Source organism: Lissotriton helveticus, chromosome 8, assembly GCF_964261635.1.
Source record: "Lissotriton helveticus chromosome 8, aLisHel1.1, whole genome shotgun sequence".
In the NCBI taxonomy this organism is placed as follows: domain Eukaryota; kingdom Metazoa; phylum Chordata; class Amphibia; order Caudata; family Salamandridae; genus Lissotriton; species Lissotriton helveticus.
The window spans coordinates 81,684,034-81,712,004 of NC_136069.1; the positions used below are offsets into that span (position 1 = coordinate 81,684,034).

A 27,971-nucleotide genomic window follows, 5' to 3' on the forward strand; every position below is an offset into this window, starting at 1 on the left:
GGATCCAACGGAAGATCTTTTTGAGAGTGCGAAGTACGTTGAAGCAAGAGGATGAGACTGCGTTGACTTGTCTGGACATCGAGAGAGAGGAGTCTAGGATGAAGCCAAGGTTACGTGCGTGGTCTGTGGGTGTGGGTGCTGTTCCCAGGGCGGAAGGCCACCAAGAGTCGTCCCATGCGGAGGGGGAAGATCCTAGGATGAGCACCTCCGTTTTGTCTGAGTTGAGTTTTAGGCGGCTATGTTTCATCCATTCGGCTACTTCTTTCATACCTTCGTGAAGATTGGTTTTGGCGATGTTGGGGTCTTTGGTGAGGGAAAGGATTAACTGGGTGTCGTCGGCGTAAGAGATGATGTTAAGGTTGTGTTAACGCGCGATGGAGGCAAGTGGACTCATGTAAACGTTGAAGAGGGTGGGACTGAGTGAAGATCCTTGTGGTACACCACAGATGACTTCGGTGGCCTCAGAGTTGAAAGGGGGAAGTCGGACTCTTTGAGTTCTCCCAGCGAGGAATGAGGTGATCCAGTCCAAGGCTTTTCCTTGTATTCCAATGTTGCTGAGGCGTTGTATAAGGGTACTGTGGGAGACTGTGTCGAAAGCGGCGGATAGGTCGAGTAGAATGAGGGCCACTGTTTTACCGTTGTCCAGTAGAGTTCGGATGTCGTCAGTAGCTGCAATGAGGGCAGTTTCGGTGCTGTTTGGCTCGAAATCCGGATTGAGAAGGGTCAAGGGAGTTGTTGGATTCAAGGAAGGCGGCCAGCTGGCTGTTGACGGCTTTCTCGATGACTTTGGACGGGAATGGGAGGAGGGAAATGGGCCGGTAGTTTTTAAGTTCAGAGGGGTCTGCTGTGGGTTTTTTCAGGAGGGCGCTGAGTTCGGCGTGTTTCCAGCTATCTGGAAAGGTGGCAGATCTGAATGAGCAGTTGATGACATCACGGAGATGGGGTGCGATGATGGAGTCCGCTTTGTTGAAGATGTGGTGGGGGCAGGGGTCAGTTGGCGAGCCAGAGTGGATTGAGTTCATTAGGCGGATGGTGTCTTCAGTGGTGATTGGGTTCCAGGCGCTAAGGTTGTTAGTTGGCGGGGTTGGATCTGAGGGGGGTGGGGAGGGTTGAACGCTGGGAGTGTTCTCGAAGCTGTTGTGGATGTCGGCAATTTTGTTGTAGAAGAAGGAGGATAGCGCGTCGTATAGTTCTTGGGATGGAGTGATGTCGTTGGATGCTGCGGTGGGGTTGGTGAATTCTTTGACGATGTTGAAAAGTTCCTTGCTGTTGTGAGAGTTGTTGTCGAGACGATCTTTGAATGCTGATTTCTTGGCGGATCGAATCAGTTGGTGGTGTTTGCGGGTGGCTGCCTTAAGGGAGGACATGTTGTCTGTGGTCGGGTTTTTTCTCCATGTTTTCTCCAGAGTGCGGCATAGCTTCTTGGATTTTTTTAGGTCGTCGTTGAACCAGGGAGCCTTTTTGTTGACTGATTTGATCTGGTGTTTTTTCAGGGGTGCTAATTCGTCAGCACTGTGGGTGATCCATTGCTTGAGGTTGGTGGCTGCTTGGTTTGGATCCAATGAGAAGGTGGGAGGGTTTTGGTTGAGTGATGTGAGGAGTTGGTCGGAAGTGATTTTGTTCCAGTTTCTCCGAGGAATGGGTTGTGGGCGGTTGTGGGTCAGGGTGATTTTGTAGCTGAAGTGAACACAGTTGTGGTCCGTCCAGTGGAGGGCTGTGGTGCGATCGAAGGAGATGTGCTTGCTGGAGGTGAAGATAGGGTCGAGCGTGTGTCCGGCTACATGGGTGGGGGTGTCAACGAGTTGTTTGAGCTCGAGATTGGCCAGGTTGTCCAGAAGGGCGGTGGTGTTGCTGTCATGTTTGTTTTCAAGGTGGTAGTTGAAGTCTCCTAAAAGGATGTAGTTCTCGGAGGCGAGGGGATGTGGGCTGATGAAGTCTGTGATGTCATCGCTGAATTGAGTGCGGGTGCCTGGAGGCCTGTAGATGAGGGGGCCTCTAAGTGTGGACCTAGGGTCGGTGTGGATCTGAAAGTGGAGATGTTCGGCGGTTGCAAGAGTATCATCGGCGCTGGTCGTGACTTTGATGGTGTTCTTATGGATGATGGCGATTCCTCCTCCTGTTTGGTTGTTGCGGTCTTTGCGGGTAATCTTGTAGCCGTCCGGTATGGCTATGGCGATGTCGGGTGCTGATGACGTGTTCATCCAGGTTTCAGTAAGGAAGGCGATGTCCGGTGAGGCAGTGTCGAGTAGGTCCCAGAGTTCCGTTGCGTGTCTGTGGACCGAGCGAGTGTTGAGCAGGATGCACTTTAGGTGGTTAGCGTCAGGGCTGCGTGTGGAGGAGGTGGGTTTGGTGAAGGTCCTGGAACAGTTGAACTTGCAGGAGAGGCAGGCGAAAGGACCGTGGGTACGTCCTGGGGTGGCTTCGCAGCATTGTGGGGCGCGCCCGGGGTTGAGGGCGAGGAGGGTTGTGGCATCGTATGTGACTCTGGTGGGCTGGGAATGGGGGGGGGCCAGGGGGACCGGCGCTAGGCGCGGACGGGCGCAGACGGGCTTACCTTTGGTGCACCTTCTGTTCAGGGTGTGTGTAGTAAATCCCATAGGGGTGGCCAGGTTGATAACCGATTCCGTGTCCTCGTGGAGCCATGTCTCAGACATAAACAGGACGTCAAGAGAGTGATCAGCCAGGAGATCGTGTATGTCTAGGTGATGCTTCTGCATCGATCTGACATTAAGATGTCCCATCTTGAGGGCAGTCTGAGGAATTGAGGTGCTATAGGCTTTAAGTTGAAACGGTTGCAGAGTTGGGAAGGGTGAGGCAGTGGCTTGGAGATGTGTGCTGGGTTCCTCCTGGTGCATGTACAGTTGTGTTGTCGAAGCCTCAGCAATTCTGGCTTCGAGTAGAATATCTTACCGCTCATGGTGTGGCCACGTGTCGGCAGGGGTTCTGGCGCCTGGCGCTGCCTTAGCGCGGACGGGCGCAGACGGGCTTCTCTTAGGCGCGTCTTCGGTGCGCCCTTCGTGCGCCTGCTGCGCTCCCTCTCCCCTGCCGGTAAATATACTTCCGGCTGTCTAGATTGGGGCGGAGCAGCTAGACCGCTCACCCAACCAAGATGGCGGTTCAGATCGGGGCAGTCAGGAAGTGAGTGAGAGGCTCTGTAAAAACGGGCTGTCCCCGGAGTCTCCCTCCACTTCGAACAGTCAGCTGACTGGCGGTGGAACGAGGAGTCTGCGGGTGCCGAGACACTCAGGGTAAGGTGTGCACAGTTTTAAAATCACTGCAGAACACAAACACAAGTATACTCAAATCTATACAAATGTTTTTAAAAAAAGTATTCACCGAGTCAGTTCATCCCCTGGGATGGATTAAAGTGCAAAGTGCAGATTAAAAGGTTAAAATACACAGCAGCAAGTCGGGCCGGAGAGCGAGAGAGTATGTCCCACTCCTCCGCCTAGTCATCCATCAATAAAAGATACCAACCCTGGAGGACAAGAGTTACAGGCAAGTAATTTTTTTGCATCAACCCTTTGTCTCATCTATAGAATGTCAATGATTTTGGACTTATACACTTAGTTTGTGACAGTTTAAAATAGAACCATTTGTCTTTGCGCTTACAGGGTTTCCTAACATAACCGTGGCACCTCACTGCGATCTGGATTGTTCCCGTGGTCCCATAGCACAAAGACGTGATCCTCCAACACAGCTCTCAGTCCTCAGCGAGTCAGTCATGGATTCACAGGTAAATCACCCTCTTTATGGAATGTATGAAAATATAGATGGCTACACTCCCATATTTTTTTTTTATAATTCCAGCAATGTCTAACTTGCAAATGTTTCTATGTCTGTCACCCAGCTTGGTTAGTGATACTTGTTTGAGTAATCTGTTTTAGCACAAATTCTGGTTTACTACTAGCACTTTAAAAAGCACAAGTCACTCAAACTGGATTTGACTGAGTGGGTTTTCCAGTTGGGTGTAAGTGTGTATGGTTGGATCAGCTGGTATTTGAGTAGTTCGATGGATAGTGGAAGAACTAAACTCCTATAGAATCTTATCCAAGGATATACCATCTCAAAAGGCTGCTCTCCACATGCTGTTGAAATTGGTTTATTTGCTTAATTTCTGCAGTTTATATAGCGCAATCTGATAGAGACTTCTAGCCTCAGATTCCTTATCTTAGAATATTCCCTAGGCATCAGATTGGATTCTGAAACTTTTGAGCAGTACCACTGCACGACGGTAGGTGACTACATTCGGCTCCGCCATGGCGTTGTCCGCGCTGGAAGTGATGTGCCTATATAGGTGTCGGTTCAACTCGCTGGGGCTACAGTGCTTAGATGCCAAGGATGGCTTAAAGTCACTACTTTCAGACGTGAGGTACAAACAAAGATTCTAGACATGGCCTATGACGGAGAGTCCTTGTTTTGTAAACACATTGATGAAGCCCTCCTAGCTATCAAAACGGACACCGATACCGCTAGATCGTTAGGCGCCCTTCAATACAGGCGCAGATCTTTCAGAGGCGCAAGAGGACGTGGGTTTAAATCAAGAGGAGTATACCAAAACCAACAAAAAAGGCAGTATCAATCTCAGTACAGACAGCCTTACAACCAGTCATCATACTGCCAATCCTCTACGGCCGGTTTCTCCCGTCAGGGTGGTCGAAAGCAATCACAGAATCAAAGTCGAGACACTAACAGGAAACCCTGATCTCCACAGGGCGCCAACCACATTACCCTTCATACTCGTGGGCTCGAAGATTTCAGCTTTTGTTCACAAATGGTAGGAAATTACTTCAGACCGATGGGTTCTGGACCTAGTAACCAACGGCCACACTCAGGTATTTATCAAACATCCACCTACTACTCTGCCCAGGGGTCCTCAAGAATGCGATGGAGAAGGTTCCACCATCTCAAAAAGGAACAGGTTTCTATTTTCGTTTCTTCTTGATCAAAAAGAAGTCAGGGGAATGGCGACTGATTCTAGACCTCCGCAAGCTCACCAAATTCCTCAAAAAGCAACGTTTCCAGATGGTCACGGTTTCCGAGATTTTAAGCTGTTTAAACAAAGGAGATTTAATGGCTTCTCTGGATATGGAAGACACGGATTTCCACATCCCTATCCACCCCAAACATCGCAAATATCTTCGCTTCACGATGGCTAGCACCCACTATCAGTTCAAAGTGCTCCCGTTTGGGCTGAAATCGGCACCAAGAATCTTCACGAAGTGCTTGGCACCAGTGGCAGCAGCATTGAGATCTTGAGGAATCCAAGTGTTTCCTTATCTCGATGATTGGGTGCTCAAAGGTCCTTCGGAATACGAAGCCAAGGTTGCCACAACAGCATGTGTCTATCTATTTGCTTCTCTGGGGCTGACTCTCAATGAGAGCAAAGCACAGTTGCGTCCAATCCAAGTCATTCCTTTTCTCGGAGCAATGCCAGACATGGTCCAGTGCAGAGCATTCTTGTTGCACGACCGCCAAATATGTCTCCAAAAATTAGCAACTATAATTTCAAGAAGGTCAGTTTCTGTCCGGATGTTTGCATCACTCCTGGGGATGTGTTCTTCTGCCCTAAATCTTATACCCTTGGCACGGCTCAAAATTAGACCTCTTCAGGAGGAGCTACACCTTCAATGGCAACAAGCCGTGGGTTCATACAACGATTCCATCAGGGTCATGCCGCACATGATAGATTCTCTGCATTAGTGGTCACACATAGCGAATTATAGCCCAAGGTCTCACATTCCTACAAACCAGTCCAGACTTTAACAACCGATGCCTCCATGGAGGGATGGGGAGGTCATCTGCAAGATTTGCAGATTCAAGGAAAATTGTCTCAAGTACACAAACTACAGCATGTCAACAGACTGGAGCTCCGCGCCATCTTTCTGTCTCTGCAAGCGTTCCTCCCGAGGATTGCGGGTTTCTCAGTGCTGGTCCGTACCGACAGTTCGACCAGCATGTATTACATCAACAAGCAAGGAGGAACAAAATCAGCTATGCTCTCGCAGGTGACTCAGGAATTGTGGGAGTGGGTCACATTCCACAAGATAACCCTGAGAGTCAAACATGTCAGAGGTCTCCACAATACTCTGGCGGACACGCTGAGCAGGTCTCAATCGGACTGTCACGAGTAAGAGCTAGAGCAGGAGCAGGTGAACAGAGTATTCCAGGCTTGGGGCAAACTAGCACTGGATCTATTCGCAACGAGGGAGAACAAGAAATGCCGTTACTATGCCAGCAGGTTCCCTCAACAGGGCTCAATGGGGAATGCCCTGTCCATGCGATGGTCAGGGATTTGTGCATATGCTTTTACCCCAATACCACTGATCCCGAAAGTGCTCCGTAAGATGAAGCTGGAGGGTTGCCGTCTAATTCTGATTGCACCTCGTTGGCCAAGGCAGTATTGGTTCCACAAACTGCTGCTATTGTCTCAAGACAAGCCCATTCGCCTTCTTACGACGCCTACGATGTTGTCGAGGGACAGCGGCCAAGTCGTTCATCCGGACCCACAGTCCCTACACTTGCACGCATTGCTTCTGAGTTCTTAGAGTTCAAGGACCTCAACATTTCACAAGACTGTTGTTAAATTTTGGCCGAATCTCGTGCCCAGAGCATAATCAAGACTAAAATTCTACCTACAGAAAACTAAAGACATCAGACGTTCCAACCAACTGTTTGTGGCCTATGGTCAAGCAACACTTGGAACTGCAGTGACAAAGGCAACAATCGTCAGATAGCTGGCATCTATGATTCATTTCTGCCATGACAAGGCCAACAATATGTGTGTGTGTGTGTGTGTGTGTGTGTGTGTATATTTTATATATATATATAAATATTTATGTATTCATGTTTTATCTCGGTAATGTCTTTTAAGATGGCTTTTGATTTCTTAAAGGCTTGGTCATTAAAAAAATTACTCAACCATTGTGGATGCAGTTTGGGAGTTTATGAACACTTGTCTCCCACCATCCACAAATGGCAGTACATTTGATATAGCACTTGCTATTCTGATTCAGGCATGTGAATCTATGAAAGATACCCCAATACTGGATAAGAAAACAAGTTACTTACCTGTAACTACAGTTATCCAGTATTGGTATCTTTCGTAGATTCATATGCACCCACCCTCCTTTCCGGTGAGCCAGTTCTCTATGATTCGGGATACTTACTTCCCACTTGTGCGCAGAAAATCTGAGGAGAACTGCCTCTGCTGAGAGTGTTCTTGAGGGTGCTGGTAGCTGATTGGTCAGAGCTGACTTTTGGTTCTTTTTAATATAAGGATGTAGATAGGCCACTAAGATTTAGGCCTTTTTCTTTTAGCCTACTACTATTATTTACTTATGGCACTACTTTTGTAATTTACCTTGGGACTCCTGCCTCAACAACGGGGAATGATTCAGGCATGTGAATCTTTGAAAGATACCAATGCTGGATAACTGTAGTTACAGGTAAGTAACTTGTTATCTTCGTTGTGATGAGTGCTCTTTAAAGAGTTCCGGTTCAAATCCTCCATGTTCATGTTGAAAAAGTTCGAACTATGTGTTTCTTGTTTTGCTTCACAACATTGCAATATTTTGGTCGGATTACGCTTCAGGTAAGTGCTGGACTTCCAGACCAGAGTGAGTTGCAGGCAGTGTTTGAGGGTTGGGATGTGTGAAGCAGAAGAGACTTTCAAGTAGAGTTGTGTATATACAAATTTGTTGATTTTGATGGTTTGGTGGGTGGAGTCTCCAGAGGCAGCGTGTAGAAATTTAAAATGATAGGAAACTTTATGGAACTATTAGGGACAAAGAATGTGCAGTAGGAGAAGAGCCAGTGAAGAAAGTTGCTACTGAATCCCTTTTGAAACTACAGGTTGTTGAAGATCAGAGACCTAGTAAAATCAGGAGGTTGGCTTACATATGAGTTGTATCATTTGGTAACGTGCTCACTGTATTGTACACTTATCTATCACCTTTCTATGGCTTACGGTCCTTGTGTGCTGTTTTTCATTTATAACTGGAATATGTTTTTCCATTTGTACTCCTTATTCAATGACAGTTCTTTTGGTGTACTTTCAGTTTATATATTCTTGTCATGTAAAGTGCGAGAAGGGTGATGAGTCGCTACTGCACCTACTATGTATTTGCCCGGCATTACTAACCTTACGGAAGACCTTGTTGAAACCACACTTAAGAGAAGCCCAAGTCAGGACCTGCAGGGCGGCGGTGATAAAATGCCTCAGTGGGTCTTCGATACAACTTCCCTGCAAAACAATAAAATTCCTGGCTTTCGCTGCCTAAGAGCTAGAAAAAATACAGCAATAAAAGATGATCTGGGCTTCATGGTCTCGCCGTGGCCGGTTCTGGTCTTTCTCTGATTCTCTTAATAGACAATTTCCTCCCCACTCCCTTGGCAAATGCACTTTATCAGTCTGACCATGTGACAGTTATACATAGTTAAATACAATCTCCTAAGTACATTGCATCCTCTGCCACAGCACTCATTTGTTGGTCTAGATGTTTTAATGAGACAGTAACTCCTTTACAGAGGCATATCAGTGTGTGTTTTTTCTTTTTTTTACTATACTATTTTATATCCTGTGGCTTATTCGTGCAATCTAGCTTGATCTGAGTCATTCTATTGTGCCATTTTATGTTGTTTTAACGTTGATTCAAAGATGTTGATGTTCATTGCATGGTGGTAAGATCCACCCTTTTATGATTTTTACAAATCAAATAAATTAATATTATATATATTGTCATGTAAAGTGTTTTAAAATAGGATTAATGAAATTGCCTGTTAATAGTGTTAGTGAATTTCCATGAATTTCTTCTCATACTGCATCATTGGTAACAAGGACATTTTCTGGTGCTAGCCCGGACGTTAATCATTAAAACGGTCTATCAATCAACCAGGAGTTTGTATGGCGTGGCTACTTACATGTGAGGGGCTCAAGGCGCTGAGGCGGGGAAGGGGAAGGTAAATAGGGGCTGGGGGGTTGCTAATCCATCTGGATGTGGAGGTTTCAGTCGATAAATACGCTAGCGCTTTTGGGCTGCTGTTTGGAGGAACAGAGCGTTTTTAGGGAAGTTTAAAATAGTCTTTTGACCTGTAGTCTGCTTTTAAAAAATAAACTTTTGTTGCACCAAAACTATTATTGTTTTTAAAATTTACCGCATACTTGCATTTAAAAATGATTGTACACACCGCTGATTAGAGCGGGATCTTCTGTCTGTCCGGGGGCTCCAGCGCCATCTTGGGTGAGGAGGTGCCACTTGAGGGCGCCATTTTGCAGAGTGCACTAGTGGCTGGGCCAGACACGCTTGCTACCTATTTAATCCGGACAAGAAAGGAGATAGGTCCTTAGCGGGACTGAGGGAGGGCTGGACCCTATAATATTGACATACACAAAATTGCCCCCTTACTCAATAATTTAATATTTAGTATTTAAGGACTAAATAAACAAATTCGTTAAATCTAGTCCAGTATATTTATTTATACCTTTTTTTTAAGGAGAAACTATTTAAGAAGTTTTGAATGGCAAAGAAAGGATACACAATACAAAAGAGTTACAAAAATTTGCTACACAATTAAATTTAACAAAAAGAAAACATAAAATATTACATCCAACATACAATACACATAGCAGTGTCACAGTTTTGTGATTATATACAACCATTTCATAATCAGAAAGAATTATTTTCATGAAAAGAGCCAATTCAGTTGTAAGAGCATAAAAGCATGTAGCAGTTTTATTTTGAAACACACTAAATGTTGTAGTTAGCTCTTGCTCGATAAGCCGACGCGTTTCAAGTTCGGGCCACGAATGTCCAAACTATCATCAGGGCTCTGTTATTTCTCTATTGGGATGTAAAAAAACATTGTTTTAATAAAACCTATTAACCTCTTTTCAAGAATAGCACCGTTTGGATAAAAGTGATCAATGTACCTGTATATTTCTATGAGGTTGACCTGTCGTGGTTTCTATTCATGGACACAGTCCTTATTTCAGGTATCGACAGGGGACACTTTCACAAAAAATAATCTGAAGAATGAACAAAAACATTGTCCATATTAGCAATGCGTAATCATGAGCATTGCCAGCCTTGTCGCGAAACAATCAAGGAATTCCTACCTTAAATAAAAACGATCTTGCAATATAAGGAGGGGCGGAGGGATGTCTTTTCTTTAATCCTATTTAAAAAATCATATGACCTATTTGTCATAACCTTAGATACTTTTTTTTTAAAATCCGGATACTTATATACGAAAATGTATATAGCGTACCTGTAGGGAGCACCGGTGTGGGGAAAACGTTGTCTTTTCTTCAAAGATTTCACATGTACCTGAATGGGCAATACCCTAGTCATTAAATCATTCTTTTTTAGAAAGATTGCCACTTTGTCAAAACATCTACTTCGAACCCCAGATTGAAATCATTCTCGTACCTGTAGATTTAATAAACAGGGTGCCGCCTCACGCCCCCAAGCCACGGCCCCAGCCGGGGCTGCAGAACGTCGGAAACGCCTTTCTCTTTACTCTTAGTGCGTTCCGATTACTAATCCGTAAATCTCTAAAGAGAAAATAGAACAAAACGCGTTTTGAGTCAGCGCGCGGTAGAATTACAAACGTTAAGCTCACACGGAGCCGCCCGAATTTCCTACCTTTAAGAGCGGGTTGTTTCTTCCGCATACAGACAGTGTTCATCAATCGATTGCTGTTCGTTAGTGACAGCGGCGGCCATTTTCCCCGGGTAAAAGAAGGGACCATTAGCAGTGTTGATGCATTCTGGGGTTTTGAGTGCAGTCAACTTTAAACAAAGTCTATGAATGGTGTGACGTGTTGATCTGTAGGTGCCCACGTTTGACCTTGATGAGTTGCAAATCTATTCCACTACAGCCACGCAGTGTGGCAATTATATACGCACCTCAATGAGAGGAATAATGTGGCTTAGTCAGTTTCGACGACAATTCCCATAATGACGCATACCAATCTCTCCAAATCTCTCTTCTCCTCGGGATACATTACTACAAATCAAGGAGAAGAGAGATTTGGAGAGATTGGTATGCGTCACGACCTTTGGGCCTGACACACATAAGCTTAGACAGGCTGTGCTCAAAAACTGGCACCTGTTAGAAGACCTAGAATGCCCCTTTCCGCGCCCCATTTTCGCATACAAAAAGAATCAGAGCTTGGGACAACAAATCGTGAGAGCAGATCTCCCAAAGCTTTCACTAAAACATGATTTGCGAGCATTATGGGACATGAAACCATTAGAAGGGCACCATCGGTGTGGCAATTGTGTCTCGTGTGCCAGTACCATTGAAGGCACAGAATTTCAACATCAAGGAACCAAATGGAAACACCCTGGTTTCTCAAATTGTAAAACGAGAAATGTAATTTACGCTATTGTTTGCCCATGCTCTAAGATTTATATAGGTAAAACAAACCAGCAGGCCAATCTCCGAATAGGACAACACAGGTCAAGGATTAGAAACAAAATCCTTACAGCCCCGGTGGTCGAACATTTCATCGAGATGTCCCACAATGAGAATGATTTCAGGTGGACCGTCCTATATACAATGACTCACGTAAAGCGCCCTGCGGATATTGACAAGATGCTGCTCGAAAAAGAGGCATACCTCATTTTGAAATTTAACTGCACAATGACCGGCTTGAATAACATGTCGGAATTGTCAAGAATTTGAGACTTTGCGACATATTGCTAGGTTGTCACTACCAAGACGAATTGTCGTCGAAACTGACTAAGCCACATTATTCCTCTCATTGAGGTGCGTATATAATTGCCACACTGCGTGGCTGTAGTGGAATAGATTTGCACCTCATCAAGGTCAAACGTGGGCACCTACAGATCAACACGTCACACCATTCATAGACTTTGTTTAAAGTTGACTGCACTCAAAACCCCAGAATGCATCAACACTGCTAATGGTCCCTTCTTTTACCCGGGGAAAATGGCCGCCGCTGTCACTAACGAACAGCAATCGATTGATGAACACTGTCTGTATGCGGAAGAAACAACCCGCTCTTAAAGGTAGGAAATTCGGGCGGCTCCGTGTGAGCTTAACGTTTGTAATTCTACCGCGCGCTGACTCAAAACGCGTTTTGTTCTATTTTCTCTTTAGAGATTTACAGATTAGTAATCGGAACGCACTAAGAGTAAAGAGAAAGGCGTTTCCGACGTTCTGCAGCCCCGGCTGGGGCCGTGGCTTGGGGGCGTGAGGCGGCACCCTGTTTATTAAATCTACAGGTACGAGAATGATTTCAATCTGGGGTTCGAAGTAGATGTTTTGACAAAGTGGCAATCTTTCTAAAAAAGAATGATTTAATGACTAGGGTATTGCCCATTCAGGTACACGTGAAATCTTTGAAGAAAAGACAACGTTTTCCCCACACCGGTGCTCCCTACAGGTACGCTATATACATTTTCGTATATAAGTATCCGGATTTTTAAAAAAAAGTATCTAAGGTTATGACAAATAGGTCATATGTTTTTTTAAATAGGATTGAAGAAAAGACATCCCTCCGCCCCTCCTTATATTGCAAGATCGTTTTTATTTAAGGTAGGAATTCCTTGATTGTTTCGCGACAAGGCTGGCAATGCTCATGATTACGCATTGCTAATATGGACAATGTTTTTGTTCATTCTTCAGATTATTTTTTGTGAAAGTGTCCCCTGTCGATACCTGAAATAAGGACTGTGTCCATGAATAGAAACCACGACAGGTCAACCTCATAGAAATATACAGGTACATTGATCACTTTTATCCAAACGGTGCTATTCTTGAAAAGAGGTTAATAGGTTGTATTAAAACAATGTTTTTTTACATCCCAATAGAGAAATAACAGAGCCCTGATGATAGTTTGGACATTCGTGGCCCGAACTTGAAACGCATCGGCTTATCGAGCAAGAGCTAACTACAACATTTAGTGTGTTTCAAAATAAAACTGCTACATGCTTTTATGCTCTTACAACTGAATTGGCTCTTTTCATGAAAATAATTCTTTCTGATTATGAAATGGTTGTATATATCACAAAACTGTGACACTGCTATGTGTATTGTATGTTGGATGTAATATTTTATGTTTTCTTTTTGTTAAATTTAATTGTGTAGCAAATTTTTGTAACTCTTTTGTATTGTGTATCCTTTCTTTGCCATTCAAAACTTCTTAAATAGTTTCTCCTTAAAAAAAAGGTATAAATAAATATACTGGACTAGATTTAACGAATTTGTTTATTTAGTCCTTAAATACTAAATATTAAATTATTGAGTAAGGGGGCAATTTTGTGTATGTCATTACCTATTTAATCCGGGCAATGCAAGCGATCCGATGGCGCACCAGAGGCGTGCCAGAGGCAAGCCCGTCTGAGCCCGTCCGCGCTCCGGCCGTGCTTGGTGCTAGCCACGCTGCCCGTTTGCGGAACCAGGGACGTCGCGCTGTGTATACAAGGGCTAAGCTACTGGAAATAGGTGAGAGAGTAGAGCCTGGTAACACTAATCACAACCCTGCTAAAACAAAGGTTAAAAGGGTTAGGAATATTAGACTAAGTTGTGGACTGATCAACTGTAGGTCGTTGGTCAAGCATCACACAGAAATCTCTATATTGATTGAAGATCTGAATCTAGATGTATTATTCTTAACCGAAACCTGGATTCGAGCAGAGTCCGCATTCGAAATAGGACTTGCCTGCCCAAAGGGCTTTAATATTCTACATAACCCAATGCCGAAGGGCAGAGGAGGAGGGGTTGGAATGATCTATAAAGAAGAACTGCATTTCGCCTCAATAAAAGTGGAAGAGGTTAGTGGGCTAGAGCTCATGGGTTTCTCGTTGCAAGAACCCAAAGGTAGCCAACTCACGGGATTGGTTTGTTATAGACCACCAGGGAGCGTCACCCATTATCAAGACGCCCTGGATACCATTACCAATCTCTCCCTTGCACATTCCAGAATGATTGTCCTTGGTGATTTTAATTTGTGGGAGAATGCCTCCTTGGGTAACCATTTGAGAGAACTGACACACACCTGTGCTAACCTAAGTCTGTGCTAACCAGCAAGTCGGAGGTTCTATTTTTCGGCTGTGCTATCGATCCCGAATGGCGGCAGTGGTGGCCGGCTGCCATGTGTCCCCCGGCACAATCCTCCTCGGTTGCCAAGAACCTTGGTGTTAAGCTTGATAACAAGCTCTCTTTGAGAGCGCACGTTCTCGGCCTGTCCGGCACCTGTTTCGGCATTCTGAAAATGCTCCGCAAGTTTCTTCCTCTACTATCTGCGGAGCACAGACGGATTACGGTGCAGGCGCTCATCGGATCCAGGCTAGATTATGCCAATGCCCTTTTCCTAGGCCTACCGGACTACTTGGTCCAGCGGCTGCAGGTGGCACAGAACTCTGCAGCCCGTGCGATTTTTGGTCTGCACAGACGAGCACGGGCTTCTGGGCTGCTGCAGTCGCTTCACTGGTTGCCGATCCGGAAGCGGATTATGTTTAAATCCCCGACGCTTGTGCATAAAGCTTTGTTTGGATCAGGCGCGGGATATCTGCAGATGAGATTGGCTTTCTATCACCCTGCTCGCTCACTGCGTTCAGAATCCCTTTTTACTGCTGTGGTTCCACGTGTGAGGAAGGCCCGCATGGGGGGGCGTTCTTTCAGCCTCAAGGCCTCCCAGTTGTGGAATTCGCTCCCACTGGCACTCCGTAGCACTCCCAATTTGTTTCAATTCAGAAAGAATCTGAAAACTTGGCTTTTTAATCTTTCTGTTTAGGTGGGTTTTCTTGTTTCTTCTTCTGGGATCTGTCTTTCTTGTTATGTTGTTGTACATTGTAGCTGATTGTGGAAAGCGCCGGGACACTCTTTTAGAGTAGCCGAGCGCTATATAAACGCTTTTTAACATAACATAACATAACAAGTCTGCAACAACTAGTTCAACTCCCGACTCACCAAGGTGGTCACATACTTGACCTGCTCTTTGCCAGTGCCTTGGCGACCGAGGTACTGAGTGTTACACCTCAAAATTGGACTGACCATCACCTAGTCTCATTTCAAACCCTACTCCCAGAACACACGGGACAAGCTAAGATACCTGCGGCATTCAGGGTCGGAAGAGAATGGGCGAAGCTGGGTAGGTCAGGGGCCACATTAACTCCACCACCAGGCAGCCTTTTCTGCGCCTCCGCCTCAGTGAAAATTAATTACAATACATATCAGAATTATATCGTGAGTGCATTGGATCAAATAATCCCGATTTAAAAAAAAAAAAAATCAAAATAAGAAATAAAAACTCAGCACTATGGTATAATGATGAACTGAGACATCTACGTCTGTTGTGTAAGAAGGCGGAAAGGAAATGGAGGAAGGGCTATTTGGAGGGAGATAGGCTTGAGCTGAGAGCAGCACAGACTACGTATAAACAACGGATCCTAGGCTGCAAGGCCCAGTTCTGTGCAGATTCCATCTCGCGCGCCTCTAATGGGACTAGAGAACTCTTCAGGATAGTCAGAGATCTATCAGCTCCAACATGTCTGAGCACTAAAGTGGTGGCCTCCCAGGAACTATGCAATGATATTGCTTTGCACTTCCTGGATAAAGTGGAAAAGATTGTCAGATCACTTGGGGTGCTTAATACCAACACTCAGCCCCATAGACCACTGGAGACGGAGGGGGCCCGAGACAATTACACATTCTTGATGGCTTTCAGGCTCTCTCTGACTCCGCCTTTAGCGAGGTAGTGCAAAATATATCCTCAGGATCTCCCTCTGACCCTTTGCCACAGACAATATGGAAAACCTATGGCCACGAAACTCTTCCCTGGCTTAGACAGATATGCAATCAGTCATTGGAAACAGGCACTGTCCCGGGGGAATGGAAACAGGCGGTAGTGACACCTTTGATTAAAAAACCTTCCTTAGACCCCACAAACCCAGTCAACTTTCGCCTAGTCTCGCTGCTTCCCTTTCCTATCAAAATCTTGGAGAGGGCTGTAAGCAGGTCCTTGTCAGACTTCTTTGAGGAACATCATTTGTTGGACAAGGATCAGTTCGGGTTTCGGCTGGCGCACGGGACGGAGCCTGCTCTCTTGACTATGCTGGACAACCTACGAATGAGGGCCGACAACGGGAATGGTGCAGTACTGGTACTTCTCGATATGTCGGCCGCGTTCGACACAAGGCCAGCCAATCCTCTTAGAGAGACTGGAAAAGACGGGGGTCAGGGGTAAAGCCTTGCAATCGCTTGGTTCCTATCTGACAGAAAGAGAACAGACAGTTTCTATGGTACCTTTCACCTCCTGCAAGATGTCGGTCACTCACGCGGTGACTCAGGGTTCTGCTATTAGCCCTGTTCTCTTTAATGTCTTTTTACAGCCGCTGTTCTCCATCATCAAATCGTTCGGGGTTGACTTGGTCAACTATGCGGACGATACACAGCTGGCATTTTCTTTAGAAGGAGAACAGGCAGTTACCTTGGAGCACTTCCAAGAGTGTATGCACCACACCGCGGATTGGCTGCGGAGGAACTCATTGCAATTCAATGGCGGAAAAACTGAAGTGCTCTACTGTTCCCCTGCAAGGCCGACCATCTACTCCCCATTGGAGTTTAGACTCACTCCGGAGGAAGACCTATTGACCCCGGTCAATACGATGCGGCACCTGGGGGTCCTAATAGACAAAAACCTCCAGATGGCAACCAAGACAGCAAATGTTTGCTTAGGTCTGCTGCGCCTGCTCCGTCGAATACTCCCCATGTTACCAAAAGAACTGCGCGCTATGGTAGTAAGCAGCACAGTGCAGAGCAGACTGGACTATTGTAACTCCCTACATTTAGGAGCCCCCCAGTACATCTTTCAGGGGCTGCAAAGAGTCCAGTCTGCGGCGGCAAAATTGGTACTGCGGTTGCGCGTGACTCTTCTTCCACCTCCGCACTGAGGCAGTTCCACTGGCTACCAATTAGGGAAAGGGTTCTTTTTAAGTCACTCTGCCAGGTGTTTAGGGCCTCACATGAGATGGGCCCAGTCCCATTACAGGAAAGATTCCCCTGGTATCTCCCTTAGAGACAGCTCCGGTCCCCGGGTACCGGCTTGTTGGCAGTCAGGAAATTTAAACGCTCCCGGATGGGGGGGGGGGAGGGCTTTTAGTGTGGTAGGGGCACAGTTATGGAACAAGTTACCACAAATGATCAGACAGAGTGTCTCATTAATCGAATTTAGGAAAGGCCTGAAAACCTGGCTTTTCCCAAAATTCTGATCTATGTCCCATTCTCTCTCTTCACCAGCCAGCTGACCAAGTGTCTGGATATCTGAAAGCGCCAGGATACCCGTAGGGTGGCAGTAGTGCTATAGAAGTATAGATTTGAAACAATACGATACGAAGAGCCAGGTCTTGAGATCCTTCCTGAAATGGGTCAGCAGCGGGGATTGCCTGAGGTGGAGGGGTAGGGTGTTCCAAGTCTTGGCAATGAGGTAGAAGGATCTTTCTCCAGTTCTGGTATTGTTAATGCATGCAATGGTGGCCAGGCCAAGTTGGGCAGAGCTATGTTGGTCCTGCGCCGTAGAGAGCTTTGTATGCTTGTGTGAGGAGCTTGAAGGTGATTCTCTGGTTGAGTGGAAGTCAGTGGAATTGTAGGAGGTGTTGGTTGCTCTGGCTGCGGTGGGGGATGTCGAGGTAACAGTCTGGCTGCAGCATTCTGAACGTTCTATAGTTTCCTGAGCTGTTTCTGTGTGATGCAGGCGTATAGTGCATTGCCGTAGTAGAGTCTGCTGGTAATGAGTGCTTGGGTGACCGTCTTTCTGGATTCTGTGGAGATCCACCTGAATGACTTTCGAAGCAGGTGGAGCGTGTGGAAGCAGGATGTGGATACGGCATTGATCTTACAGTACATTGTGATTGAAGAGTCCAGTATAATGCTGAGATTACGTGGTGGTCCGTGGGGGTGGGAGGGGTTCCCACTGCGGCGGGCCACCAGGAGTTGTCCCAGGGTGGTCCCAGGATGAGTACTTCGGTCTTGTCGGAGTTGAGCTTGAGGCAGCTATCTTTCCGCCACATGGCAACGGTCTTCATCCTGTTGAGAAAGTTGGTTGTGGTGGCTGTGGGTTTGTTGGTGAGGGAGAGGATCATCTGGGTGTCGTTGGTGTAGGAGACTATGTTGAGTCTGTGATCTGAAAGAGACACGTTAGTGATAGATTCCTTACCTTGGAATATCCCCAGACATCAGCCTGGATCCGGAAAGTTTTTGCTTAGCAGTACCCCTGCGTGTTAGTAGGTGGGGTGCTGCGGCTCCGCGTCTGTCACTGGTGTCGTCAGCGCCGAGATGACGTCACGGAGAGTACTTAGGAGCCACCCATGCGCTCTGACATCAGTTCTTTCTTTTTCCTCGCTGAAAGCGCAGATCCGGATTGAGCACATACCTCAGTCATTTTTTTACTATTTTTTTTTTTAGACTTTTTGTCTCCCTCTCTTGTCTCCTGGTTTTGTGGGTTGTGCCGCCGTAATATGTCGGTGGCGGACCCCCACGATGTCTGCCTCTACTGCCTGGAGACCGACCATGACTCCCAGGACTGTCGTGACTGACAAGGCCTTGCGGGAGCGGCGCCGGAAGTTGCTGGATGTCCAGCACTCCTCTCACTGCTGCTCTGGGTCTAGGAGCCGTTCGCGGGACCGGAGCCGTCGCTCTTCGGGCTCTAAGTCTTCACCTTCAGATTCCGGTAAGTGACGCCATAAAAAGAAGTCGAAGAAGCGTGTTTGCTCTCCGACGTTCCCCCGTCGCTCCCCGGAGGCGGACGAGGGGGACAGGGGCTCCGCCCCTGCAGCTCCTTTGGAGCCGGGGAATCCCATGGCCTACCCGCTATACCCGGGTCTGTCGGCGACTCCCGAACAGATGCAAGAGTTTCTTGCTGCCTTGGACCGCCTTTACAGGCCCCGGGCTCCCGCCAGCACGCCTTCGGGCTCGCGGTCCTGTGTCCAGATCCTGTTGGCCCAGTGTTACAGCCTCTGGCGCCAGCCCCGGTGCCACTGGATCCAGCGCCCTTGGCTCCGGCCCCGGCACCACAAGGTGCACCACCGCTGGCTCTGGCGCTGCCCTTGACTCCGGCCCCAGCGCCGCCCCAGGCTCTGCCACAGGCGGCGCACTGGGTGCTGTTTATCCCACCCTTGCCCCGGTTCTCGTACCATTTCGTTCCGGTCTTTGATCCGCATTGGGATGCGGCTCCAGCTCGGCCCAGGCTGGCGCCGTTCCCGGCACCGCTTGCCCCCTCTCTGCCTCGGGCCTGCCCCCTCGGCCCGCTCCTTTTACTCCGGAGCCGGAGGAGAACTGGGACGGCTCCGAGGACCCCCGTGCGCGGCAGTGTGACTCCGAGCAGGATTGGGTGGATGACCTTAAAGATGCGGGTGAGCTTGATGTGTCTTCTGACTCGGGGTTTGCCTCCCCTCCGTCTACTATGGAGGAAGGTGCTTCCTACACTATGGTACTGCGTCGGGCCGCAGAGGCTCTCCATCTCGACCTCCCTACGGTGGCCCTTAAGACCAACCTCCTTACGGAGGTGCTTCCGACGGCGTTTACGTCATCGAAGCGGCTGCTTCCTTTCAATGAGGCCCTTACCGAGGTCCTCTTAGTTGTGGCCTGCCTCGGGGGCACCGGTGGATAAGAATATTGCTAGGCGTCATCGCCCGGCGCCTGGTGATCCTGCCTTCTTGACCACTCACCCCACGCCTGAGAGCCTGGTCATTCAGGCCTCGACTTCGCAGAGTGCCTTTCCCACGGCTCCGCTGGATAAGGACTCTAAGAAGCTGGACCAATATGGCAAGAGGTTGTTCTCCGCAGCCAACTTGGGGTTGCGGTCGGTTAATACCGCCTGCTTATTGGGCTGTTACTCCCACACAGTGTGGGATTCGGTAGCAGAAGTCCTGCCTCAGTGCTCTGAGGAGGTCCAGGCTGTCCTTTGCCAAGCGATTGCGAAGGACAAGGATGCGGCGAAGTTTGCCATCAGTTGTGGGTTTGGACACTGCTGATTCGTTGGGCAGGGCAATTTCCACAACGGCGGGCTTGCAGCACCACGCCTGGTTGTGTTCCACTGGGTTTTCACCTGATGTCCAGAGCTCGCTCATCGAAGCCTCCGAGATCATCTGCGGCGTACCCCAAGGATCCTCCCTCAGCCCGACACTGTTCAATATTTACATGGCCCCGCTGGCACACATCACCCGACAGCACAATCTCAACATAATCTCCTACGCCGATGACACTCAACTGATCCTCTCACTCACCGCCAAAGCCAACCTCCATGAAGAAATGAAGGCCGTCCCCGACTGGATGAAGATCAGCTGTCTGAAACTGAACTCGGACAAGACGGAGGTCCTCATCCTCGGCTCCAACCCCTCAGCCTGGGACGACTCCTGGTGGCCAATGGTACTGGGGGCAGCCCCGACCCCCACCGACCACGCACGCAACCTGGGAATCCTCCTCAACTCAACGCTTTCAATGACCAAGCAAGTCAACGCCGTCTCCTCCTCCTGCTTCAACACCCTTCGCATGCTCCGCAAGATCTACAGATGTATCCCGGCAGATACAAGAAAGACAGTAACCCAGGCCCTCGTCAGCAGCAGACTCGACTACAGAAACGCCCTCTATGCGGGAGCCCGACCAAGCTCATCAATCGACTACTGTTGGACCCGGCCTCATGGCGTGGTCCTACCCCTCCCGCATGGCGGGCCCAGGACGACATCGGCCCTCCACCCAGCATCGGGCAGCCCTTTTGCCCGACACTGCACGCCCCAACATTGCTGGTTCGGTCACCATCCCGGACCCCCCCCTGCCGGCCTGGCCCCATCGTGGGCCCCTCACGACCGAAGCACGAGGCCGCGCCCGACTCCATCTTGGGCCCACCACGTCACGACCACGTGGCTCTGGCCCCGGCCCAGGCCCAGCCAAGATCTACCCAGGTGGTCGAGTGGCCACTCGACAGATCCCGGAGGAGGGGAGTTTCGATGACCCTCCAACCGTCCCCGGACGCCTGGTATCGATCACCCCCGGCATCCCTGGGTGCTGGCCCCACCCCCCTGCTGGGTGTCTGGACACCATCTTCCCGGCCCCTCTGACCCCCAGGCGCGAGGGTCCGGACATCAAAGGACTCCAGTCCTATATCTGGGCCAGCCCCGGAGTAGGACGGCAGTTGTATCCTGGACTGGAAAGCCCTGCTGACGCTGTCACGGCCGACCCCAGAAGAACTCAATTCCTGTAACCTGAAGAGAACCTGAGAGCCTGCTGGCGCTGCCGCGGCCCACCTTTGCCGAGCCATCTTGATAGCCTGCTGGCGCTGCCGCGGCCCACCTTTGCCGAGCCATCTTGAGAGCCTGCTGGCGCTGCCGCGGCCCACCTTTGCCGAACCATCTTGAGAGCCTGCTGGCGCTGCCGCGGCCCACCTTTGCCGAGCCATCTTGAGAGCCTGCTGGCGCTGCCGCGACCCACCTTTGCCGAACCATCTTGAGAGCCTGCTGGCGCTGCTGCGGCCCACCTTTGCCGAATCATCTTGAGAGCCTGCTGGCGCTGCCGCGGCCCCCCTTTGCCGAACCATCTTGAGAGCCGGCTGGCGCTGCCGCGGGTCAACCTCTCGGAACCCCCGGCTCGAGGATTGAGAGCTGTGCGCAGGGTATCCCTTCATACACCCCAACCGAGACTGTCCCGCTTCCCTGACCCCCTTTTACGAGACTTTACAGACCCCTCGGTCTACTTGTACATATCGCTGGGAACCAGCGGCCTTTATTTCCTGATAAAGCTTACGAACTCGACCTCTGGTGTGGTGTCCATTTGTAGTGTGTGGTTACTCTGCTGTGCGATCCTAGGAGAGGGCCCTCACTCAGGAGGCCTCTCAGTAACGCTCGGCTACTTCTTGACGGAGAGGTCGACCTAGGGGTGGTCAGTCAGATATCTTCTGCCTCCCCCGGGGTCGCCTTTCTAACTACAACGCATCCAAAACACCTCGGCACGACTGATCCTCGATGTACCACGACACGGCCACATCACCCCCTGCACTGCACTGGCTCCCCGTCAACAAGAGGATATCCTTCAAGCTCCTCATCTACGCACACAAGGCACTCCACAAGACCGGCCCAACCTACCTCAACAGACGGCTCTCCTTCTACACCCCCAACCGCTAGCTACGCTCCGCCGACCTCTCACTCGCCACTGTCCCACGCATCCGAAGAACAACCACCGGCGGGAGATCCTTCTCACACCTCGCCGCCAAGACATGGAACGCCCTCCCACTGAGCCTACGACAGACCCAAGACCTGCTGACCTTCAGGAGGACCTTAAAGACCTAGCTGTTCGATCAGTAGCGGCCCCCACCTCCGCCCCCCCAGCGCCTTGAGACCCTCGCGGGTATGTAGTGCACTTAACAAAGGACATTGATTGATTGATTGATTGATGGCTCCCGCCTCTTTGGTGATAAGGCTGACAATGCCCTGGAGCGCTTTAAAGACTCTCGTGCCACAGCCAAGTCTTTGGGTCTTTCCTCGAAAAATCCTGTCACGCCGGGGTTTTGTTCCTTTCGTGGCCAGGGCAGGGGTACCCAGGCGCGCTCTTCTATTAAGCCTGTGCAAAACCAGCCTCAGCGAGGCCGCGGATGTGGGTTCCGCAGGGGTGGGTCTGGTAATCATTGTGCAGGTCAGTCCACTTACACCCCCGTTGCTTCCACCTCAAAACCTTCCTAATCCGAGCTTCAGGTAGCACCCCACATCAGTGGTTGGCAGGGTTCGCCTCCACCTCCACCACTGGTGCGAGGTCACATCGGACCAGTGGGTGCTGCAAATAATCGGACACTGATATGCGTTCGCTTTTCTGTCCTCCCCTCCTGCCATGCTGCCCCGGCACTACTGTATGTTGGGCGATCATTTGACTCTTCTCTGTCAGGAAGTCTCAACCCTCCTGGCCAAGGGGGCCATCGAGCCTGTTCCTGGGCCAGAAGTAGGTCATGGTTGTTATTCCCACTACTTTCTGGTCCCCAAGAAGAAAAAAGGGGGCCTGCGCCCCATCTTGGACCTTCCGGACGTCAATCTGTTCCTCCGGAACGAGAAGTTCAAGATGCTCACTCTGACTCAGGTCTTGGCTGCCCTCGACTCTGGAGACTGGATGGTAGCGTTGGACTTCCAGGACGCATATTTTCACATCCCCGTCCTGCCGGCCCACCGGCGTTATCTGCGGTTCATGGTAGGCCAGGGGCATTTTTAGTTTATTGTGCTCCCCTTTGGCCTTACCAGCGCCCCTTAGGGTGTTCATGAAAGTGATGGCAGTGGTCGCAGCTCATCTGCGCAGGTCAGGGGTATCAGTCTTCCCCTACCTAGACGACTGGTTGTTGAAGGCGAGCTCGCCCCAGGCAGTCGTCGCCCACCTTCAGACTACGGTCGACCTCCTGCACTTGCTGGGGTTTTCCATCAATGTGCTGAAGTCGCACCTGAGTCCCTCTCAGAAGCTCCCCTTCATCAGAGCGGTTCTGGATTCGACGCAGTTTCGGGTTTATCCTCCCACGCAGCGAGTCTGGGATATTCAGGCTATGATCCCGAGCTTTCAGCCTCTATCCTGGGTTTTAGTCACGAGGACCCTCCGGCTCTTGGGCCTGAAGACCTCCTGCATCCTGTTAGTGCAACATGCCAGATGGCATATGCAGGCTCTGCAGTGGGCACAGCATCAGGACAACCTGTCCGATGATGTCCAGAGCTCGGAGGGCACTCCCCACACTTGCAGTGGGGGCTCACGAATCGCGATTGGGTCAATGGCAGATCCCTCTCCCTTCCCCACGGAGCACATAGTGGTGACGAATGCGTCCCTCCTGGGATGGGGAGGCCACTTGGGAGAGGCGGAGATCAGGGGCCTCTGGTCTCCGGCAGAGTCTCGGCTCCATATCAACCTTTTGGAGCTGCGGGCGATCTGACTTGCACTAAAGGCATTCCTTCCCTCTTTCCGGGGAAGTGTAGTGCAGGTGTCCACAGACAATACCACCGCCATGTGGCACTGCAACAAACAGGGCGGGGTGGGGTCGTGGACCCTATGTCAGGAGGCTCTGCGCCTTTGGACATGGCTGGAACATCAAGGCATTACCTTGGTGGTTCAACACCTGGCAGGTTCTCTGAACGCCAGGGCAGACTAACTCAGCCGCCTGTTGCATGATGGACCACGATTGGCACCTGAACTCGGACGTGGCGCAAGGTCTCTTTCTGCGGTGGGGAGAGCCTTGGTTAGAACTATTCGCCACCGAAGGGAACGCGCAGTGTCATCAGTTCTGCGCATTGTAATTTCCAAGGCGGCACTCGCTCTGAGACGCTTTTAGTCTCGAGTGCAGTTGCGGTCTACTGTATGCTTTTCCGCCTATTCCACTTCTGCCCAGAGTGCTGAAGAAGATCAGGCGCGACCAGGTCCAAGTTATTCTTGTGGCTCCGGACTGGGCTTGAAGAGTATGGTATCCTGAGCTACTCAGTATGAGCATCGATCCCCCGATCCGTCTGCCTCTCTGGGAGGATCTTCTGTTGCAGCAGCAGGGGGCGGTCCTCCACCCGAACCTGTCCAGCCTCCACCTACATGCATGGAGATTGAGCAGCGACAGTTGACGGCTTTCGATCTTCCACCTGAAGTCTGTGATGCCATTCTGGCAGCCAGGCGTCCCTCCACTGAAACTGTATACGCCTGCCGATGGAACAAATTTGGGGAGTGGTGCACAGCGAAGGCTGTGGATCCCCTCTTTCTGAGGTCCTTCTGTTTCTCCTCTCTTTGACCCAGCAGGGCTCTGCTCTGGGCACTATCAAAGGCTATCCCTCTGCCATTTCCTGCATCCAGTTCACCTTTGGGAAGCCCACCACGCATCACCGCACCCAACAGATGCCTCGTCGGTGCTGGAGCAAAATCACTGAAGACCAGCTATCCACCACCCTCGCCCAGAGTCCCCCCGCCGACCCCACTGACCCAGACACCGCCGCCCGCAACTTCAGACAGTGGATCGACGACTGCGCCAACACCCTCGCCCCGCTTAAGAAACCACCCAACAGCCACACCAGCAAGAAAGCCACCTGGTTCACCGAAGACCTCCAGGCCTTCAAACGAACATGCTGAAAACTGGAGAAGAACTGGCTCCGTGAATGAACACCAGACAGCTACGCAGCCCACAAGGATGCCACCCGCAGACACATCACCTCATCAGATCCGCCAAAAGGGCCTCATTCAAAGACCGTCTAGATAACAACGCACACAACAGCAAAGAGCTCTTCAACATCGTGAAGGAACTCTCCAACCCCAGCTCCAATACCAACGACATCCAAACCCTCGCAAGACCTGTGTGACGCGCTGGCCACCTTCTTCCACCGCAAGATGGCCCACATCCACGAGAGCTTCGACTCTGAAACCACCGAGACCTCCGCCCCGACAACCACCACCCACACCAACTTCCTGCTCTCCTGGACCAACATCAATCACAAGGACACCAGCAAAATCATGAACACTATCCATTCCGGATCGCTTATAGACCCTTGCCCACACCACGCATTCAACAAAGCCAGCACAGCCATCGCACCCCATCTCCGGAAAGTAATCAACATCTCCTTCGAGACATCAACCTTCCCGGGAAGCTGGAAGCACGCCGAGATCAACGCCTTACTCAAGAAACCCAAGGCGGACCACAAGGACGTCAAGAACTTTCGGCCCATCTCCCTATCTCCCTGCTCCCGTTCCCTGAGAAGGTCATCGAAAAAACAGTCAACAAAACGACTGACCCGCTACCTCGAGGAGAACAGCATGCTGGACCCATCCCAGTACGGGTCCCGCAGCAACCACAGCACCGATGACATCAGGACTCTGCTAGACAACAGAGAAACAGCGGACCTCATCCTCCTGGACCTGTCAGCCGCCCTTGACACAGTCTGCCACCGCACACTACGAACACACCTACACAATGCCAGGATCCAAGAGAAGGCCCTGGACTGGACCACATGCTTCCTCTCCGGCAGAACACAGAGTGTCCGCTTCCCCCCCCCTTCCGCTCCAATGCCACTGAGATCATCTGCAGCATACCCTAGGGCTCATCCCTCAGCCTAATGCTGTTCAACTTCTACATGGCACCTCTCGCCCACGTCACCCGTCAGCACGACCTCAACATCATCTCCTACGCCGATGACACCCAGCTAATCCTCACCAAAGACCCTCCGACCGCCAAAACCAATCTCCACGAAGGAATGAAGGCTGTCGCCGAATGGATGAGGAACAGCCGACTGAAGCTGAACTCTGACAAGACGGAGGTCCTCCTCCTCGGAACCACCCGTTCAGCCTGGGACGACTCCTGGTGGCCGACCACACTGGAAACAGCTCCAACACCCACTGACCACGCATGCAACCTAGGGATCCTCTTCGACTCCACCCTCTCCATGACTAAGCAGATCAACGCGTCTCTTCCTCCTGCTTCAACACCCTCCGCATGCTACAAATGGCTCCCCACCGACACAAGAAGAACGGTCACCCAGGCCTTCGTCAGCAGCAGGTTGGATTACTGAAACGCCCTCTACGCAGGAACCTCGGCCAAACTCCTGAGACGGCTGCCACGCATCCAGTACGCCTCTGCACGCCTGATCCTCGACATCCCTCGACGCAGCCACATCACACCCCAGCTGAGAGACCTGCACTAGCTCCTCGTCAATCAGAGGATAACCTTCAAGCTCCTCACCCACGCACACATGGCACTCCGCAACACCGGACCAGCATACCTCAACAGACGACTCCGCTTCTACACCCCCACCTGCAAGGTCCGCTCCACCGGCCTCGCTCTCGCCGCTGTCCCCCCTCCTCCAAAGAACGACGGCCGGCGTCAGATCTTTCTCCCACCACGCTGTCAAGACCTAGAACACCCTACCCACCCACCTACAGCAGACCCAAGACCTACTGACCTTCAGAAGACTCCTCAAGACCTGGCTCTTTGAACATTAGCAGCTCTCTCCCACCCCCAGCGCTTTGAGACCCTCACGGGTAAGTAGTGTACTTTACAAGTGATATGATTGATTGATTGATTTCACCTTCCTGAGGCTTCCTGATCAGCCTTCTCTTTTTAAGTCCCCGGTTGTTAACTGCTTTCTCAAAGGCGTTACACACACGCTTCCTCCTGTGCCTTTCATAATGCCTCAATGGGACTTAAATCTTGCCTTGACTTTTCTGATGTGTGCTCCCTTTGAGCCTCTTCATAACTGTCCTTTACGTCTTCTTATTCTCAAGACCATTTTCCTGGTTGCTATCACCTCTGCTAGAAGAGTGAGTGAGCTCCAGGCTCTTTCTTCCAAACCTCTTTTCCTTTCTGTTCATCTGGACAAGGTGGTTCTAGGTACCCGTCCTTCTTTCTTGCCAAAGGTTGTCACACCCTTCCACATCGGGCAGACCATCACTTTGCCCACCTTCTTTCCGCCTCCGCATCCTTCCAGGGAAGAGGAGAGGCTCCACCGTCTGGGCCCAAAACGTGCGCTTGCTTTCTATCTGCAGCGTACACAACAGTTCCGGGTGGATGATCAACTCTTTGTTGGTTACGTTGGCGCCAAGAAAGGTTGGGCCGTGCACAAACGGACCATCTCTCGGTGGATCGTTCTGTGCATCAAGGCATGTTACTCCTTGGGCAAGAAGGAGCCTCCTGTGGGGTTGCGTGCCCATTCGACCATGGCAACTGCAGCCACTACTGCCTTGGGAAGCGGCGTTCCCTTGCAGGACGTTTGTCAGCCAGCTACGTGGGCCTCGCTGTACACGTTTACAAAGCACTACTGCCTTGACAGCCCGGTCCGGAGAGACGGCTTCTTTGGGCGTTCTGTGCTCCGTGACTTTTTGGTGTAGCCCTGTTCGCAGACCCACCTCCGGGGTTGGTATTGCCGGGGTATCTATTCTAAGGTAAGGAATCTATCACTAACGTGTCTCTTTCAGATGCACAAGTTACTACTTGTGTAACAATATATCTGTAAGAGACATTAGTTA

The 27,971-nt window shown here is 50.1% G+C and overlaps 1 protein-coding gene across 7 annotated transcripts in view; it reads left to right on the forward strand.

Annotated features, from left to right (window-relative positions):
- The window catches only part of SPICE1 (spindle and centriole associated protein 1), a 591,766-nt gene that overhangs the window by 192,207 nt on the left and 371,588 nt on the right, over positions 1 to 27,971 (forward strand). For all 7 annotated transcript variants that reach the window (XR_013599733.1, XM_078656677.1, XM_078656679.1 and 4 more), the window contains one exon: positions 3,615 to 3,736. Coding sequence is in view for 6 of the 7 variants with exons in the window: in XM_078656677.1 (XP_078512803.1) it covers positions 3,615 to 3,736 (122 nt within the window). In the remaining variant the exon portion in view is untranslated. The remainder of the gene's footprint in view (positions 1 to 3,614; positions 3,737 to 27,971) is intronic.